An 18,788-nucleotide genomic window follows, 5' to 3' on the forward strand; every position below is an offset into this window, starting at 1 on the left:
GTTTGCATTTCACAGATAATGACAAATACAAGATAAAGCGATCGTCCAGAATTCTGCTCTTAGTGAGGCAAAGGAGGTTTAGAAGACAGATTTCTTTTTTTTTTTTTTAAAGATTTTATTTATTTATTTTTCCCCCAAAGTCCCAGTAGATAGTTGTCTGTCGTAGCTGCACATCCTTCTAGTTGCTGTATGTGGGACACGGCCTCAGCATGGCCGGAGGAGCGGTGCGTCGGTGCGCACCCGGGATCCGAACCTGGGCCACCAGCAGCGGAGCGCACGTGCTTAACCACTAAGCCACGGGGCCGGCCCATTTTTTTTTTTTTTTTAAAGATTTTATTTATCAGATTTCTTGATTCTTAGTATTTTTGTTGCTTTTACCCAGACTTTTCCTGCAAGACCCATTTCCTTGGCTCAAGTGATGTCGGTAGGCATGACTACTGTTGTGTCTTTCCCAAAGTCTTCCGACACATGAGGCCTGAGTTTGTCTTGAGGTGATCGAGTGCCAGAAGAGTCTTTGGGACCACGTTTCCTTCAGAGGCAGAACGACCTTGGAGTGAAATGCTGCCAAGGAGGCTACTGATGCCTGGCGACACTCAGATGAGTGTTCCAGGGCTCTGCAGAGAACTCAGCTGCTTCCGTCTTACCTTTTCAACAGAAGAAAGAAAGACAAAGTTGAGAGAGACGAGCCGGAGACGAGCAGTTCACAGAGGCTCTGGGGTGATGCCGTCACGCTTGAGCCTTCAGATTCCAGGGCGTATTTGAAAGCAAAAATTACAGTACAGACAAGGTGACTTTGTTCACTTTCATCTGTCATGTGGGCATAACGCTTCTCTTACTCAACTGTCAGGGTGGTTGTGAAGACAGTGACAGTAAAGAGAAAAGCATTTGAAAGAAGTGGTTTATGAAAAGTTATCTGGTGACTTTGGAAGCAGTGACACAGCCTCAGTCTTTGTTTCCCATCCTGTGTGAAATGGGGCAGCAATGCCTACCTTACAGGACTGTTGTAGAATTAGCTAAGGTGATGACATTTCTAAGTAGCCTCGTGTCCTTGAGACCCAGTGGGTGCAGATGCTCAGCCTGTCTGTGTTCCCCTACGTTGGGCTCATAGGACTAGATCCTGGTTCTTCTGTTTCTCTCTTGTACGGATGCTGTGATGTAAGTCCTTTACATGAGAACTCTTTAAATACAAAGTTTTTTGAGTTGCAGCTTCTGCCTGGTCTCTTTTTGGGGGGGACTATGGAAGATTTGTAGATTCCATCTCTCTTTTACTTTCTAATTAAAATCATTCTTCAGACACTGCCATATGCTGAGTTGGCTTCAGAATTTGTTTATTTAGAAAGGAGATGAGGGTTCTGTTTGGAGAGAGGATGTTTTTTCAACTACCCATGTCGAAGGTTCTTCTGAATACTTTAGAGAGCCCTGTGACTTGAGTTCTTGTTTTAATCGTTCTTTGGAGGCAGATTTTGGCAAACAGTGAACTACTTTGCTTGAAGGACTGTGTGGGGTTCTACATGGCTTTCTGAAGTCTTGGCCTACTAACTTCATGTCACAGTTACTGGAAACTCAGAGGTAGCAGAGGAGTGGCGTCTTTCCGCCTAGAAGGATTTCAGCGCTGCCCTTTCCCTCCGTGGATGTTCTCGGTGGTGTGACGGGGTGTTGGCCCTGATCCAGCAGGAGTGTCAAGGTGTAACTGTCTAAAGAAGTAGGAACAAAAACAATATTCATCATTCAGTGGACGTGAGGCTCCTGAACTGTCCCGGGTCCTTCACAGAGCAGAGTCGTGGTGGTGACCTTCAGAGACCTGTTGACAGGACACCTAGAGAGCACTAGTGCTTACCTAAGCTGTGGTGTGTTTTTTTTGGCGGGGGGAGTGTTGTTTTGTTGTTGTGTTTTGAGGGACTGGGGTGATGGGGAACACAGGTCTGTGTGGTGTGGGGAACGTTTTCCCAACCTGAAATTTAAGTTGGGCTGAAAGGATGGCTCTTGAGAAGGAGGCAGCAGGAGCAGTTGTTCTGAGCCAGGGCTTGTCCTGCTGAAGGCTGAGAGCTGAGGCTGGGGAAGCGGATGAAGGGGGTGGAGGCAGTAACGTAGGAGTCCCACTGGAGGCCTCAGTCGGGACCAGCTTGTCGGCTTGTTTCAAGGGACGGTCGTCATGCCGGGGGTGGGGGTGGATCCACAGAGAAAACAAGTAGTAACAGCAGGACCTTGAGGTAGCTTTTTGACTTCTGGAGCTGACGTCCAGAAGAGGGCGGTCTGCGTCCATCTGAGAGTGTTTACCTGAGGCTGAGGTGTTGGACTGGAGACGTGTGGAGATTGGTTAAAGAAATGCTGAAGTTTTGCTGAAGACTAAGTGTCAGGAAGGGTGGGACGTTAGGGATGTGACAGCACTGGGCATTTATTTGAATTTGAATTTTTGGCAGGATCTGTAGGATTGAGGACAGAAGACTGAGAGAAAATCCTGCCTGTGACAGCAATGTGGAGGTGATGGGATGGAGAAATACACTAAGGCACGGAGGTTTCTGTCCACACCCATCTCTGGAGGCCAGAGTCAGTGATGCTATGACGTAGCGAGCATGGGGCCACAAGGAGACAGGAGAGGGACTCGTGACCCTGTGGGAGTTGGCCTACTTCTTAATTCTCATGTAATTTTTGTCAGCCACTGTACGCAAACCCCTCTGGGATGGGGATGGCACTGTTCTGATTTTTTGCCAGATGACTGAAATTAAATGGATTGCAAAAATCAGAAACTCAGATGGGTGTGTTTCGCATCCATCTGCCTGGCTGAGCCTGGTGTCAAGTCAGCATCGATGGTGACTCCTCGACCTGAGGGGGCTCAGAACCTGCCTGGTTTCTGCTGAGGGCTCTGCTTCTCTTTCTGACAGTGGGACGGTGGAAACCTTGAAGCCCCTGGCCTGATCCTCTGCCACTGCTCATCCCTCAGGGGCCCTGCTCTCCTCCGGGATCCTGCGGGCCTGGGAACTGGTGACCCTTTTGTGGGGTTTGGCAGCCCATCTGAGGGTTTCCCTTCAGAGACAGAGTGTGGGGGGTTCTTGCAAAGGCTTGTCTCCAGGAATGTGAAGACCTTTCTGGTCTGGAAGCCAGTGGAGGAGCGCTGGGGAGGATCCTGCTGGACTTCACCAAGAGGGCTCTTTAGCAATCACGCGTAGAATTTCATGGAACCGAGAGAGAACTTTAACAGTGATTATTTGCTATGTGGGCGCTTTTTAAACAGCCAGACTCTTTTGGCCTGTACTTTGGGATCATAGATTCTATTTCAAATTCTCCTTCTATTTTCCTATTTCAGTGGAGACAGTATGGTAAGTGAATGCCGTCTGTAGTGCGTGCTGTCCAGGGGTGGCACGTGAAGGACACTGAGCGAATTTTCACCGAAATGTGTTGGCTGAGTGACTAAAATGAAGAGCTGAATATCCAGACCCCACAGTGAAAGCCAGACCCTCCCAACAGCTGTCGACCTGCCGCCTCCCCATGCATCCCCTCCGAGCCCTTCAGTTTCCAGGATCTCCTTCTCGGACAGACTCTCTCTGAACTTCCAGCCAGGGTTTCCTCCTGTCTCACCTTTATCGTGGGCCATCAGTGCTGGGAGCTCTGAGAGCTCAGCTTTGTACAGCAGGTTCTTCTTCCTCGAGCTCTTTTCTTTCTCTGGCTGAACGTTGTTTATTCCGACTAACGTGGAACTTGAAGTTATTGTGCTGCTGTTAGTGGATGCTGTGGTGTGTTAGGTACAGACAGGGCGCAAAACAGCCTTTGTTAACCTGTGGCCGAGGTGATGGCTTCTCAGCTTTGAGAAATTCTGGAAAACATGCCTCGCCTTTTGTTTTTGGAAAAGTCCAGCTTTGCTGATGAAACAATCAAGAACTACAACAAAACAAATACACTCGACCCCCCTCCCATCTTTAGGATTGTGAGCTGGAAGAAAGCAAACAAGGGGACTTTCTGTGTTAGAGATGAAAAGAAAGGTTGTGTATTATTGTTTTTTTCTTGAAAAGCATTTTAACACCTGAATTTCTTTGTCCTAAAAGCAAAACCTCAAAACTGTACTTTAGACTAAATGCTGAAAGGAAGAATTAAGGTTAGGAGAGAGTTTGAGCACCATATGGAGAAGGACCTAGAATGAATAAAATGGGGCACATCCCTCTTGTTTGCTGCTTTACCGAGTAAAATGTGATTAATTCTGTTTGGCAAAATGGGGAAATAATACTACTTACCAGTATAACGTTTCTAAGAGTCGTATTATTTAGGAAGTAGAAGTAGTTTTTAAATACCTCCCCAGTTCCCCACTAAACTATAGAAGGATTTAGTGAGTGGTGTTCTCAGGTCCTAATGTAACGTCTCTTTAAGATAATCGAGCACCGTTTCCACAGATCTTGGGGGGTGGGAGTAAGGCCAAAAAGGTGTCTTGTTGAAAATATGAGAGTAGATTGGACTTTGAGGGCAGTTCTGTAGGACTGGGTGCTGAGTCTGTGGCTGGTTCAGCCCCGGTGTCTCTGGGCTGCTGTGGCTCCGTCTGTTTATGAAGGTTCCCAGGCGCCTCTGCGACCCCCACCCCCACCCGAGGCCTTGGGCACACGCCCCGCTCGTGGCCTCTGCTCCCCCCTTCAGTAGCTCTCCTGCAGCTCCAGCCCTGGCATCCCCGCTCCTCAGCTGAGACTAGCCTGGCGGAGTCCCTGTCCTTGGCTTCTTTGCTTCGTCGGCACCAAGCGTCATGTCTGGTGTGCAGAAGGCACCTAGTTGTTTGAATTAACATACACGTGACTTAATGAACGGAGCTTGCAAACACACGGACAGCTAACCAGGAAAATGAGGGGAATGCTACCTAGAAACCCCACAAAGGTGTTATGGAGGGTCAGAGAACAGAAACAAATCTACAGGGAACCACAGCACCCCAGAGGGCAGCATTAGAAGGTGAGCGGGTTTCCGGGCACCAGGAGACATGAGCAAAAGTACAGAAACCTCGAAGTACAAGGGACAATCTGGGAACATTAGTGATGAGGATGCACGTCTGAACTGGGAGAGCCTGGGGCGGATGCTCGGGAGGAGCTAGGATGGCCTGGGGTGCAGGGCGTGGACTCGGGGGCCGCCGGCCACTGCGTCCCAGCTCCCTGACCTCAGGCAGCCCGTTAGCCCCTGTGTCTGTTTCCCCATCTCTGAAATGGGGTTGCTGGCCTGAAAAGACGACAGAAGAGACAAGCGAGTGAGGCTGTGAGAGCAGTAAGGAGGCCTTGTGATCAGCCAAGCCCAACCCCAGGCCTGCCCACGGGGGCGTTCAGTAAATATGTGGGTGAATGACGGACCCAGCCAGCGCCAGGGCAGACACGGGCCGGGGCTGTGGGAAGTTAATTTGCTGCTTGCTCTTAGCTCTGAAAGAGGTTTGGTGAGAGAAGTTCGAAACCTTAAAAAATATTTTTTTAACCTGTTTTTGACCTATGTATATTTCACCTATTAATCTGAATGGATAAGAGATGATTGTGATAATAATATAGCTTATAAAATTATATCTAACTCGAAGACGATGTGTAAAGAACACCACATATAAAAACTACCTACAGAAATCCTGAGAAGAGACAGCATTTACACTTCACAGTGCTTTGCTTGAATTCTGCTTTTTTATTTGTTTTATTAAGAATATTTCCTTTTTTCACAGCTGAACACTTTCCAGGCAGTTCTGGCCTCTGATGAGTCCGACACCTACGCCCTCTTTCTTTATCCTGCCAATGGCCTTCAGTTCTTTGGAACGCGCCCCAAAGAGTCTTACAACGTCCAGCTCGAGCTGCCCGCCCGGGTGGGCTTCTGCCGAGGGGAGGCGGATGGCCTGAAGGGAGAGGCGCCGTATTTCAGCCTGACGAGCACCGAACAGTCTGTGAAAAATCTCTACCAGTAAGTGACACAGAGCAGAGCCCCTGGGACCCTCAGGAGGTGCCTGAACTTGAGTGGCCGTGAGACCATTAACTGACACCGTGGTGGGTCTGAGCCAGGCATCAGGTCAGGGCTGGGCGCTAGACCTTGGTGGAGCAAGTTCACCAAAATAGAAAAGGTACTTTATTTTTCCCACCCTGTTGGCTGTAGATACCAGAAACAGTGTGTGTGTGTGTGTGTGTGTGTGCAGAGCCACTGGGGCTCGCCATGGAAAACATTGCTCTTGGAACCACTTAAAAATATCCAGTAATGTAACTGCCCAGATTGAGGTTTTTCCAGGTGAATCATTTCACAGGAGGAGATGTTGTGATTTAGTCCTTTAGACAGACACAGTTAAAAGTTGAATTAAGAGTAATGTAATTTGGGAAACAAGCAGATTGGTAGGTTTTAGAAGTCTCAGGATGCCCTGTGGCTCTGTTATCTGAGGTGCATGGAGTGGTTTCCCATGAGGCACTGGGGCTGCGCCCCGAGTCCCACCAGAGGCTGCTCTTCGGGGCAAGAAGACACCCTTGATACATTTTGTCAGTCCACACCACACCAGCACTTGGTCAGCACCTTTGGTATTTATTAATTTCAGGGCTTTTAAAAAATATCTTTGCTTTTATTCCTTTCCTGAATACTAGTCCAGAAGCCAGAGCGAACGCACGGGTTCTTAGCCTCCCTAACTGCCCCCAGTTTCGTCGGGTTATTCTGGGTGTTGGAACAGGGCACGCTTTCGCATGCCATCTGCTCTGCTCAGCCCCCAGAGCAGGCCCTGCAACCAAATACGGTTGCTCAGAGCCGACGTTTGCTGAGAGCTTACTACTTGCCAAACACCGTGCTAAACGCTTTCCAGAAGTTGTCTTAATTACAACCTCCAAGAATCCTAGGAGGTGAGTTCTGGTCTTTTCTCGATTTGACAAATGAGCTCAGGGAACTCAGGTTGCCTGTGGTCTCAGAGTTATGAATCGGCAAAGCAGACATTCGAGCACAGGTCTGGATCTCCGGACTACTGGTTCTCTGCTGAGTCGGCCTCCCCCATTCTTGTGGCCCACGCGGGGCGTCCTTCCGTCTCCATCCGGGCTGCCCGTCCGTCTGTCTCTGGAGAAGACTTAGCTCCTTGCTCTCTCTCCCTGCTTCCACCGTCCTCTTCTGCTCCGGAGCCCACAGTCTCTGCTCCTCGGACATTGTTGAGAGCTCACAGTGGGCCGAGCACTTGAAATACAAAGATGTCTAAGGCACAGGCCTGCACTCTGGCAACTTGTACTCCAGTGGGATGGACAGACAGACAGAAGACCGTGCCAGAGCGTTAGAGTAAGTGCCGATGTCCTCATGGGGCAGGAGGCTGTGGGGGCCAAACACCTGCGGAAAAGGCAGCTGTGCTCCCCCACAGCCACAAAGACCCCTAAGAACTAACACACATGTGCACACATGCACACCCGTGCACTTCCATTCACCCCTCTCTGTGTGTTTCCTCATTTCCATCTTTTTTTTTTAAGATTTTATTTTATTTTATTTTATTTTATTTATTTTATATTTTATTTTATTTTATTTTTGTGAGGAAGATCAGCCCTGAGCTAACATCCATGCTAATCCTCCTCTTTCTGCTGAGGAAGACCGGCTCTTTAGCTAACATCTATTGCCAATCCTCCTCCTTTTTTTTTCCCCAAGGCCCCAGTAGATAGTTGTATGTCATAGCTGCACATCCTTCTAGTTGCTGTATGTGGGACGTGGTCTCAGCATGGCCGGAGAAGCAGTGCATCAGTGTGTGCCCTGGATCCGAACCTGGGCCACCAGTAGCGGAGCATGCACACTTAACCGCTAAGCCACGGGGGCCGTCCCCTCATTTCCATCTTTGATGCCTCCAGAAACCCGAGTTGCTTGATGAGAGCAGACTGAGTTATGCAGCCAAATGACTAACGGGATTTTTCTTTAGCATCATCCATGCCTAACATAAAAAATAAAGTACAAACAATACAGAATAATGTGAAATAAAAGTAAAAATTACCTGGTGTCACTCCTTCCAATGACAGCCAGTGTTAACCGCCCTCCAGAATCCCAACTGTATGTGAGCGACTTTTAAAACCAAGATGGTTCTTTTGCTGCACGTGTGGCATTTTCCCGTTCGTCACTGTCTCGTGGGCATCATCCGTAAGACGTTGTTTATATGATCATTTTAAGGCATCGTATATGTCCTGTGTTGTTAAGACAGCAGTTTATTGATGAATGTTTAACTTGTTTCTGGTTTTCCTTTTATAAAATCGTTGCAGTAAACAGCATAATATACTTTGCTCAGATTCTCATTTCTCTCAAAAATAATTTCTTAAAAGTAGAATTATTGAGGGGCCTGCCTGCCCAGTGGTTTAGTGGTTAAGTTCATACACTCTGCTTCGGTGGCCTGGGGTTTGCAGGTTCGGATCCCGGGCATGGACCTACACACCACTCATCAAGCCATGCTGTGGCAGCATCCAACATACAAAATAGAGGAAGACGGACAGGGTGTTAGCCCAGGGACAATCTTCCTCAGCAAAAAAAAAAAAAAAGTAGCATTACTGAGAAAGGATCTGCGAGCTTGCACCTTCTGATGTATGTTAACAAGCATCCTCACCAGCATTGTAGAGCTGGGATGGACAGTCTGTTCCCTACAAGCTTCTATCTTCTTAATATTTGCAAATCTGATAGATATAAAATCTTCATATTTTCACTCTAATTTCTCTGATTACCAGTAAAACTAATCACCTTTTCGTATGTTTAACAGCCATTTACCTGTCTCTTTGTGACTTGTCTGTCCATATTCTTTGCTGTTTTCTATTGGGTGTTTACAAAGAACTCATAAATAAGAAAAAAATGTAGTAAAGATATTAATTCTCTCATACGCTGTGAATATTTTTATCCAGCTTTTCCTCTTTCAAGTTACTTATGATCTAGAAGGCGTAAGTCTAGGCTGGTTGACGTTATTGGTCGTTTCCTTTATCGTTTCAGGTCTTGCTGTCGTTCTTAGGCCGTCTCTGCCTCCGAATTATAGAAATGTTCCTCAGTTTAATCTTCTGCTTTACTTCTCATTATTTAAATTTTCAAAAATATACAGGCAAGTGGAGGGAATAACTAAAGCAACGCCCAGATGCTCGTAATCTGGATTTTGCCGTATTCATCATTTTTTTTCTCTTCTGCTTGAGTATTTTAAAGTCACATCATGCCAGTCACTCCCAAACCCTTCCGTGTGCATCTCTGAAGAACAGTTACTTTCCTAGTCAGTGGAACCTCTGTCTTCCTCAAACTTGTCTCATGATTGTAAGCTCGAAGGTCATAAATTATATAATTCATAGTGCGTTTGTCGTAACTCTTCTTCTGCAGATTTACATACAAATGCGCGCGTTTGCATTGTCTGAGACTGTGCTTCCGTCTCTCCTGGAGGACAGCAGTTACCAAGCGCTTATGACGGGCGGCCCCATGCGAGGCCTTCAGTGTGGTGTTCTGACTTACTCCTCCTGACAGCCCAGGGAGGGGGCCCTGTCCCCCACCTTGAAGCCTTGTTTCCTTTCTAGGAAACGAGTTAAGTTCTTTCTATCACTGGGCTTTCCAAATGACCTTGGATTTTAGGATAAACTCAAATTGGTTACTTCCACATCAGACACAATGACAAAAGCCAGGATAGTGATTTATATTTAATTAGAGGTTATTTTCTTTAGCTTTTATCTGCCATAATTTGTATTTTCCTACTCTTTGAAGCTGGTACAGTTTCTAACATCAAGAATAAACTTCGCAGCTGCACCACCTGTGGTGTGATGATAAACTCAGGGTCCTTGGGTCTTCTTTCTCATCTCCTCGGCGTTCCTGATTCGCTTGCCAGGAAGTGCCAACAGTGATGCTCAGAACTTGCCAGTATACACAGCTTGTTGCACCGAGTTGTCTCTGTTCCTGTTTCCCTCAGTTAATTACAGCAGCAGCAGCAGCAAGAACACACAGAGCGGGAAGGAGAGGGAGGGAGGGAGGGAGGAACATTCTCGGACTTGCATTGAAGAAGTTACTGCTGTAGAAATCCACGTGACTGTGACGAGTACCTCCACCACGTGAGCAAAGGTCTGTCTTTGTAGGATTCGGTGAGTTCTTACTATCTTGTTAGTGGTTAACTCTTATTCCTCGCTGACTGACTTTGTGGAGATCCCACAGCCTGGGAGACTGTGAGCTGGGATTTTGCACACACAGCAGAGGGACACACACTGGTGTATTCAGGCCAGACCCCTGCTTGTTCACGTTCTTCCTTATTTTTAGAAATCCTACATGTAGTGATCTCTTCAGAATGTGTCACTGACTCTAAAATGATGGGTCCCTGGGCTGTCTGAGGACTGAACGGAGTCCCTGCTCTTTTCTGGTGGAGAAAATGAGCTCTCAGTTTCCAGATGTTTCTGAACACCTCTCACCTATGACCTGCAGAATTTTGATTAAACTACTTTCTTATTTTCCTCTTAACTTTGTTCGGCACTTGCTCAACACTTTTTCAGACTTGGGCATTGATAGTTCTTTTATTTTTTTTTACATTGACTCACCATTCTCTGTGAATTAGTTAATCGACAGTGAAATGTCGCTAACATTCGATGAGAAACGATAATTCGGGTGAGGACTCTCTGGAGGGTGCTTGTTTTCCGACATAATGTAACATGGACGTGTGCAGCACGGGCTGAATTCAGGGACAAGCTCTGCCCGCTGAGGGTTGTGTGGCTTTGAGAGGATTAGTCACCCCTCTGAACCTGTTTTCTCCTCTGTGAAATTGGGCGTGATCGTCCTGACGAAGGCCTGCCCTCGGCACGTGATGAACCCTCAGAATCTCGTAGCCATCGTTTTTTGTTTAAGGGTTTGGCAGAAGCTTTCAGGCGTACGTTTTCTTGATTGTGCTCAAACAATAGGATTGATATTGGATTGGAAGGATAAGATATTCCCACATTCCTTATTTGTTTTCAAACAGCCAGATTTTGGATAAGACGTGGCTCGTAGAGCAGATTTCTAACTCGTTGGTCTGGCCTCTGACACTGAATGTTGAGTAAGAGGTTGTTTACATCAGAATTCAGGCACTGGGTAAGTCCCATGGAATTTGGTTTTCTGCTCCAGTGAGAACCCTGAGTCTGGTCCCAACAGTCTTTCCATTGTAACATGAGTCACTCGCCTCTGCAGGACGGTGGGTAATGGACAGTCGTTACAGGCTCTGTTTCTTTCTGTTCAGACACAGCAACCTGGGGGTCCCTGGCGTGTGGGCTTTCCACATCGGCAGCTCCTCCCCGATGGACAACGTCAGGCCAGCGACAGCTGGACGGGACCTTTCCAGAGCCCAGTCTCCAGCTCCCCCAGGACGCCCCTTCAGCCAAGCTGCAGCCCTGGAAGGCGACTACACGGAGGACAACGTGGATTATTATGAGGAGAATGAGGAGGAAGTTGAATACCCGCCGAGCGAACCAGACGAGGCGTTGAAAGGCCACAGCCGTGTCGACGTTCCCTTCCGGGCCAACTCTGAGTCACGGCCTTCAGGAGGTGGGGTCTCTCCCCCAGACTCTGATTTGGCCTCCACTGTGCCACATCCCACACCTAGCGATTGGCCATTCTACCCTGAAGCAGAATCTGCCCCCCTAGACCCCCGGACCAGAGAGGGGAGACCTCTGGGGAAGACGGATGCCTCAGATGTAAGAGGCCCGCTTGACTCTTCTGAACAGCTAGAGACCGGAGGCCCGGCCCCATCAGAGACAGAAGGAGACCCACTGGAGCCTTCCCGGGAAGCCCCCTCTCCCTACCCTGAAACCAGAAGCAGCTGGCCCTACCTAGCTGGAGGTGCCCCGCTGTCAGAAAGGGACGTGCCCCCACATTACCCCGCCCCGGATCACCCTCCAGCACTGGGTCTCGGGAGGCAAGTGGTGAGGGTGGAAGACGACATCACTTCCAACACTGAGGGTAAGTGGGTTAGAAGACGGGGGGCTGAGATTTCCTCTTAAAAAGGCTGGTTTTGCAGGGTCAGGATGTTGTTCTCAAGTGAGTAAGTGAAAAGCTGAGCAGAAGGAAGGCTGGAGCTGACTTGTAAGCCTGTGTTTCAGGAGATAGAGTATCTTTCCTTTGCCAAATAAATCTTGGCAGGCAAATTCTGTTTGGAATCTCTTGACCATTAGTAATGTTTTTTTAAAATGGGCCTCATGAAGCGAATGGGGATCTGGGCTGCTCGCGCCAGCTGTGCTCTGGAGTGTGATGAAGTGTCTCAGCTGGAGGGTCCAGCAGGCGCAGCCCTTGGAGGCTCCACACAGCTGCAGTGATGCAGGGTTGGAGGCTTTAGTCAAGTGGCTGGTTGTGCTCAGATGGACGTTCTGGACGCTAATACGGGACAGCCTGTGTGCCCCACTTGGTGGTGCGTGGAGAGGGGACCCCGCATCCTCTCACTTATGGTTCATGGCTGTGCCGCTGTCGGCTCCTCTCTGGAGCCGTGTCCTCACTTCATGACTCGCTGGCCGGAGTGAGGGGCCAGGAGAGAAATGCCGCAGGAGGCAGAGGTGAATTCATACCCGGGGCCCGGTCACCTTCACGTCCTGGTTGGGACTTGTCACGTCGGCTCTTTGCTCCCAGTCAGGGTGTAACCAGGTGACCACAGCTTCCTGCCGTCCATCCCAGGGATGCTCATCTGACCTCTAACTGGGGAAGGAGGTCAGAGGTGACAGCTTTCTTCAGGGACCCCTGGTTTTCTCACCTTTTCTGTTTCCCATCCGCTTTGGGTGAAAACACGTTGACCCAGCAGAGGGGCCTCCGGGTCCTGCTGTAGGAATGACCTGCAGGAATCTGCTTCTTCCGGGAGGGAAGAAACTGTTTGTGACTGAAGCGTCCAGCGTCAGGATGGGGAATGCGGGTCAGACTCGGGTTTGGATCCCGGCTGCCACTCTTGCTGGGTGGCCCGAGACACGCTGGTCACCTCCACGCCTCCGGTTTCTCCTGAGTTTGTTGAGAAGATTAAATGATGATGAAGGTCTTAGATTAGCACCTGCACTGGTTGGTTCACAACAAGCGGTGGCTGCTGTTACTAATGATAGAAGACTGAACGGGGTGGGAAGGGGTGGGGATGGGTGCAGACGAAGAGTGGGCTTGCTGAGTGGTTGCACCTCAGGGCCACGTCGCCGTCAAGTTGAAGATGTGAATTTCATCGGAAGCCTTCAGACAGTGTCCGTAAATTTATGCTTTAAAGAAAATTTAAAGCCAAGTATCAAAGACTTTCAGCAAAGAGGTTTTGAGGTAAAGCTGTGTTCCTAAGTGGTCCATTCATTTATGGATTGCGATTTCCTGCCCTGGGAAGAGCTTGGAATATTAAAAAGCAGATCCACGGAGCCATTTATTGAAGAGTTCAGCGGGAGGGCTGCACACTCCGCTTCGAGCTGTGAGAGGCTGGGCCGCTGGGGTGACCGTGGAGGAGGGTTAGGGAACTGGCCAGAGAACGGGCGGCAGCCATATTCCTCTGGGGCTGAACTGGGATGTTGATCAGCTGCTGGGTGGCGTCTACCACGGACATCTTGGAAATGGCAAAATGCATATGAAATAGCTGGTTAATGCACTGAGCCATTTAGAAAGGAAATCTGACTACAAGTTTATGAACCTTGAAGAAAAAAAGGCAGCAGCCACCATATCAGCAGAGGGACAGGAGGGGAGCCTGTGCTGCCCCCGGGCATCAGGAAGACAAACTGCAGGACCGTGCAGTTCAAGCCGGGCTTTTCTTGTCCGTGGAACACTGCCTTGTCAGTCGTCACAGTCAGGGAGTCCGGGCAGGACGAGGGCTCGAGCCAGGCCTTGGGGTCAGAGACTGAGTTCAGAGAGGGGAACAGCGGGGAAATGCTCTGGACAGAGGAGAGCCGAGAGTGGAGGTGTGAATGGAGGGAGGGAGTGGACGGGTGGGCGAGAGAGGGAGGGCCGTGAGGGCGACGGGCGACCAGGACGGGCCGTGTGTTGTGGCAGCCGGGACGAGGTTGACCTGCAGGGGTCCTGGATACTCCTAAACCCCCTGAAGTGACGCTACGCGGAGCTTCACTGAACCTCAGTCTGCGTGAGGATTAGAAGGGGAGGGACACCTGCTGTGGGAATCCACAGGCCTCTGCGCTCTGTCTGGGGACCTCCTGCTCCCACGCGCGCGGCAGTCAGCTGGAAGAGCCCAGGCTGCGAGCGGGGGTTTCCGTGGCTTCTGGTCCAGCTCCGCCGTGGCCTTAGGAAAGGCTGCAAGAATGGGTTGCCCATGTGGCTTCCATGCTGGGTTGAACGCAAGCAGACTCCACTGCCCAGTCCAGCCTTCCTGGTGCTGAAGCTGCTCTCGGGCCGCACCTCCGGGTTGCTGAGAGTCTGTGAACAGGAGGCCCCCACACCCGTGAGACACCCACATGGGAGAGCCTGCGCCCGTCGTGAGAGTGGATGTAACCCCCCAGCCCCCAGGGTCCTGATGTGGTGCCAGCGTCTCTGTGCGCCACGCACACGTCAGACACAAACAGGAAAACGGGAGGGGGAAGCAGTCCACGGTTTTTCATTATCAAGTTGAGTGTGGGTTCTCTTACTACTCTATCATTCTGGGAGGCGGGGAAAGAGAAAATCTGTCCTGAGTGAAAACGTGGGTCCTCTTCTTGAGGCAGCAGTAAAAGTTGTTAACAGGAAAAGTCACTCCAGCTGGGGGGCGGGGTGCCCAAAGGAATTGCCCCTTTTGTGTTCCCACGTGAACTCCGCCGCCCCCTGCCCGCCCCACCGCGTGCTGCGCTGGAGCCCAGAGAAGGAGGGCGGCCGGGGATGAAGATGCTGCTTCAGTGTTTCTGGAACAGCGAAGATTGAAGGATGGATCAGAACAAGTGCAGAGGAGTTTCCATCTTTGTGACAGCCTCCTGGTTAGGACAAGTCTCAGGTACTTTGACAGCATCTTTACTGCTTTTCTCTTGTGTGTCCCTCCCCCCATTTTTCTTTCTATTAAGGATCTGAGAAGAATAAGAAAAGCATTAAATGGAAAAAATAAATGAGATTTAAAAATCCTTGTGTTAAGGTTCCTCTAGCAGCCGTCTGACCTAGTTAACAAACCCGTTGCATTCGGAGCTCATTCAAACCGCTAGCCCCCGCCCTCCGGCTGTGCCCGACTGACTGCAGACTTGTCTCCACCATTTGAGAGGAGCTCCCAGGCAGAGGGTCCCTGGAGGGTCTGGAGGACAGCCTGCCCCTGCGCGAAATTTGGGAGAGAGGAAGCAAAGAATACAAACTGTTTCTGAGTGTGGGCTCTGGTCTACTGTGTCTAATTCACCTGGGCCCTTGTTTAAATGCCTGTTTCCACGCCCCACCTCCACTGTCTGAGAATCTGCATTTTTAAACCAGGCCCCTGGTGATTCTGAGGCCCCCACTCTTGAGTGCTGTGGGTGTAATGGAAGAAGTGGGGGATTTACAGCCAGAAGATCATATAATCTCTGGCCTCAGTTTCCTCATCTGTAAAATGGAGCTATCTCCTCACCAGAGTAGGAAGAAGTGTGTGAAGATACGTTTGAAACTATGATGTAAAGAGGCACATAAATGACCCCTGAAAAGGAAAAAACGCCACCTTGGTTTTGGATGCTCATCGTGCGTTTCCTCCAGCCGGGTCCAGACGCTGACTCCACACTTCCAAGTCACCCAGTGTCTCTGCATGTACCTGCAGTTCCCACAGAAATGTGAGAAGGCGCCTGGGCTGGGAGTCCGGCTCTCCTCGCCCTGGGGAGACAGGCACTCTCGGGATCGCATTTCTGGGTGCAGTTCTCCCCTTCATCAGGGAGGCCCTGGCTCGGGCTTTCCTCCGCTGAGGGACCTTCACATCGCACCCAGCCCCTCTCAGCTGGCCGGAATGGACGCAAGAGTGCTCCCTGAAATCCCACCCACCCCCGGAGCTGCTGCTGGTTGGGTGAAAATCCTTGACTACCTTACTGAGCGTTCTCTAGCTCAGAAATGGAAGGTTTGCAGATATCCTGAACATCACCGTCAGTGGGTATGGCCGTGCTCAGATTCCTGATCTGCTGTAGTCGGAGCTCGGGGGTCTGGGGTGTGCAGGGGGTCTGCATTTTCTGAGATTTTCTGAGATTCTGATGGGGAATCCGTGGAATCCGTGGGGAGAAATGCCGCTCTACTCTGACGGCTGACTCGTGCTGAGACGAGGTGCAAGTCCCTGACGCCTGGCAGCATGGCGAGAGCCGTGCCCCAGAAGCCTGCCCCTCCAGCCCCTGTCTCAGGAAGCGCAGCTCCAGCCCCCGGGTTCCTGCCGAGAGGTGGACGTCACTGCGGACTCCTGTCCCTCCCTCCGTCCTTCAGTCTTCCAGGTCGGCCCCTGCTGTCCTCTCCACAGCTGTCCCCCACCAACTCGCCTTCTGAGGGACCCTGAGTCAGAGCCTGCCGCTCCTCTGCTCAGAGCCACCGGCAGCTTCTTGCTCGCTCAGACCGAAGCCCGAATCCTTCCTGACCTGCGAGGCCAGAGAACTGGCCGTGGCTACCCCTGCGGCCTCCTCTCTGCTGCCCCTCCTGCCTGACATGGCATCCTCCCTCCTCCAGGCCTCTGCCCAGAGGTCACCTTCTCCCCAGGCCTCCCCTGATAGTCACCTCCCCCCAGCCTTCTGTCCTTCCTTGATTCGTGTCTGCACAGCCCTGGACACCACCCTCCATACTAATTACCTGTCGGTCGACCGCTGCCTGGGAGCACGCAGGCTTCCGGGCAGGCTTTCTCATCGCTCTTGTCCCTGCTCTGTCCCCAGTTCCTAGACTGGCACCAGGCCCATCGTGAGCGCTCCATGAATACCTGGTGCATTATTGAATGAACGAAAGAGAATCGAGACAGGCATTCACCTTGCCCCAACAGGCTGACGTTGTTCAGTGTTAAGTGTGCATGATTCAGGCACGGAACAGGGATCCCGAGGGGAGCCTCGTGCCCCGCTACTTAGGAGCGAGCCTCTCTTCTTTCCTCCCTGTAGCCTTCCTGCAGCTGGAGGGCCGGGCTTGTGTTCTTGGCTCTGAGTTCCATCCTGAGATTGCCATACTCGACACAAAAACCGTTTCCACATCCCCAGGCCAGCTTACCAGGACCTGATTACCCGTCATAATTACAGTTTCAGTCTCATAATAGCCTTTCCTGGAAGCCTAACCATTATTTTGTAGAAAAATGCAGTCTGCATGCCGGTCAGCCAGACTCCTGCACAGCCGCGTCTGTGCACTGCTGGCTGCATTGCTGGGCTCTGCCCACCCTGGAAAGCCAGGCCTCCTCACCCAGCTTCTTATCCATTAAGCTGCCTCTCCACATCTGTAGCCCTTCTCCATGCCATCGCTCCCTGTCCCACAATCCACTCAGGAGAGGAATTGGGCTGAAGAACAAGTCTTCACAAAATAACAAACAGAGGAGGGGCCGGCCCCGTGGCTTAGCGGTTAAGTTCTCGTGCTCCGCTGCTGGTGGCCCGGGTTCAGATCCTGGGCGCGCACCGACGCACCGACGCACCGCTTCTCCGGCCATGCTGAGGCCGCATCCCACATATAGCAACTAGAAGGATGTGCAACTATGACGTACAACTATCTGCTGGGGTTTTGGGGGAAAAATAAATAAATAAAATTAAAAAAATAATAATAATAAACAGAGGGAATACAGCACAAACCCGTCATTTCTTTAATTTGGGAGGACGGTATTTAGAGCTCAATTTTGTTTGTACCTGAATTTCCTGAAAATGACTTTCCTGAGACCTGCCTCAGGACATTAAGAAAAACTGAATTTTGCAGTGGAGGTGTGAGAAGGGGGTGTCACCTGATTTTAGAGGCGGACGCAGTGGGTTCCCGTCGTTTCCCAGACCCACTGGAGCCATGGTCGCGGTCGAGTCCCAGAGCTTGGGACCCTCTGCCACCTTCTGTCCCCCTGTGGTCTGGAGGGAGTATCCTGAAGGTGGCCGATGCCAGGGCATCCCCGCAGGTGGCCGGTGCCTCCAGGTGCCCTTCTCCACACCCCGTGTGACTGTCTGCACCGAGAAACCCAGGACCCTGACGTTCCCGAGTTATTTTCATTTCCTTTTACTTAAACTGGGTTTTTTTCCTTTCTGAAATCAGTGGTGGACCGTGATTTAGTTTTCCTCCCAGCCACTTCTTATAATATTTTTTATCGTTGTCCATGGTTTTTTTCTGTCTTGAGTTTTGTGTCACTTTCCTGTTTTAAGTGCCGTTCATGGTTGTGCCTGATTTTTGTCTCTATCGACTGGAATTTCTCAGCCACGTCCTCGAGGCCCCACACCAGGTCTCGAGTCCCCATGTCGTTCTCACCGGGTTCTCAGTCAGAAGTCGGGCTCGCGTCAGACTGTCTATCCTGCCAGCCCCTCAGCTCACTGTTTCTCGGGGTTTGTAAGCAGCTCTCAAGTTCTGTCTGTCGGGGAGTTAAAGCTGCTGCCACTGTCACCTTCTCACCAGGGCTTTTCTAGCTGTGACACCACCCGGAGATTCCCCACCATCCCCTGCCGTCGAGCCTGATCTACAGAGTGTGACGCAGCCCTACTTGCTGGAGCCTTTGCTGATTAACCCAGAAACCTGATCAGATCTTAACCTGGCTCCTGTGAGACATGCATTCGGGCTCCAGTGCGAGCAGGCTTCCTGGGTGCAAATCTCAGCTCTGCCACCTGTGCCCATGTGACCTTCTGTCTGTGCCTTAGCTTGTCTATCTGCAAAACAGGGTAAAAACAGTCCCTGCTCTTTAAAAGAGTTGAACTTCCTAGAATAATGTCTGGCATGTATTAAGCTCTATTTAAGTGGTAACTTGGTTATATTTTCACTTGCTGTTACAAGTCCTTACCCCGGCTACATTGTTACTTATTGGTGCAACATCTTCCCTCCATTAGATTGCTTTCTCTTCTCCC

The 18,788-nt window shown here is 50.5% G+C and overlaps 1 protein-coding gene across 1 annotated transcript in view; it reads left to right on the forward strand.

Moving 5' to 3' along the window:
- The window catches only part of NID2 (nidogen 2), a 51,125-nt gene that overhangs the window by 3,353 nt on the left and 28,984 nt on the right, over nt 1–18,788 (forward strand). Inside the window, 2 exon segments of the mRNA XM_058540556.1 lie at nt 5,663–5,895; nt 11,132–11,850. Of these exon segments, the coding sequence (XP_058396539.1) occupies nt 5,663–5,895; nt 11,132–11,850 (952 nt within the window).

The sequence above is a fragment of the Diceros bicornis genome, chromosome 5, assembly GCF_020826845.1.
Source record: "Diceros bicornis minor isolate mBicDic1 chromosome 5, mDicBic1.mat.cur, whole genome shotgun sequence".
NCBI classification, from domain to species: Eukaryota; Metazoa; Chordata; class Mammalia; order Perissodactyla; family Rhinocerotidae; genus Diceros; species Diceros bicornis.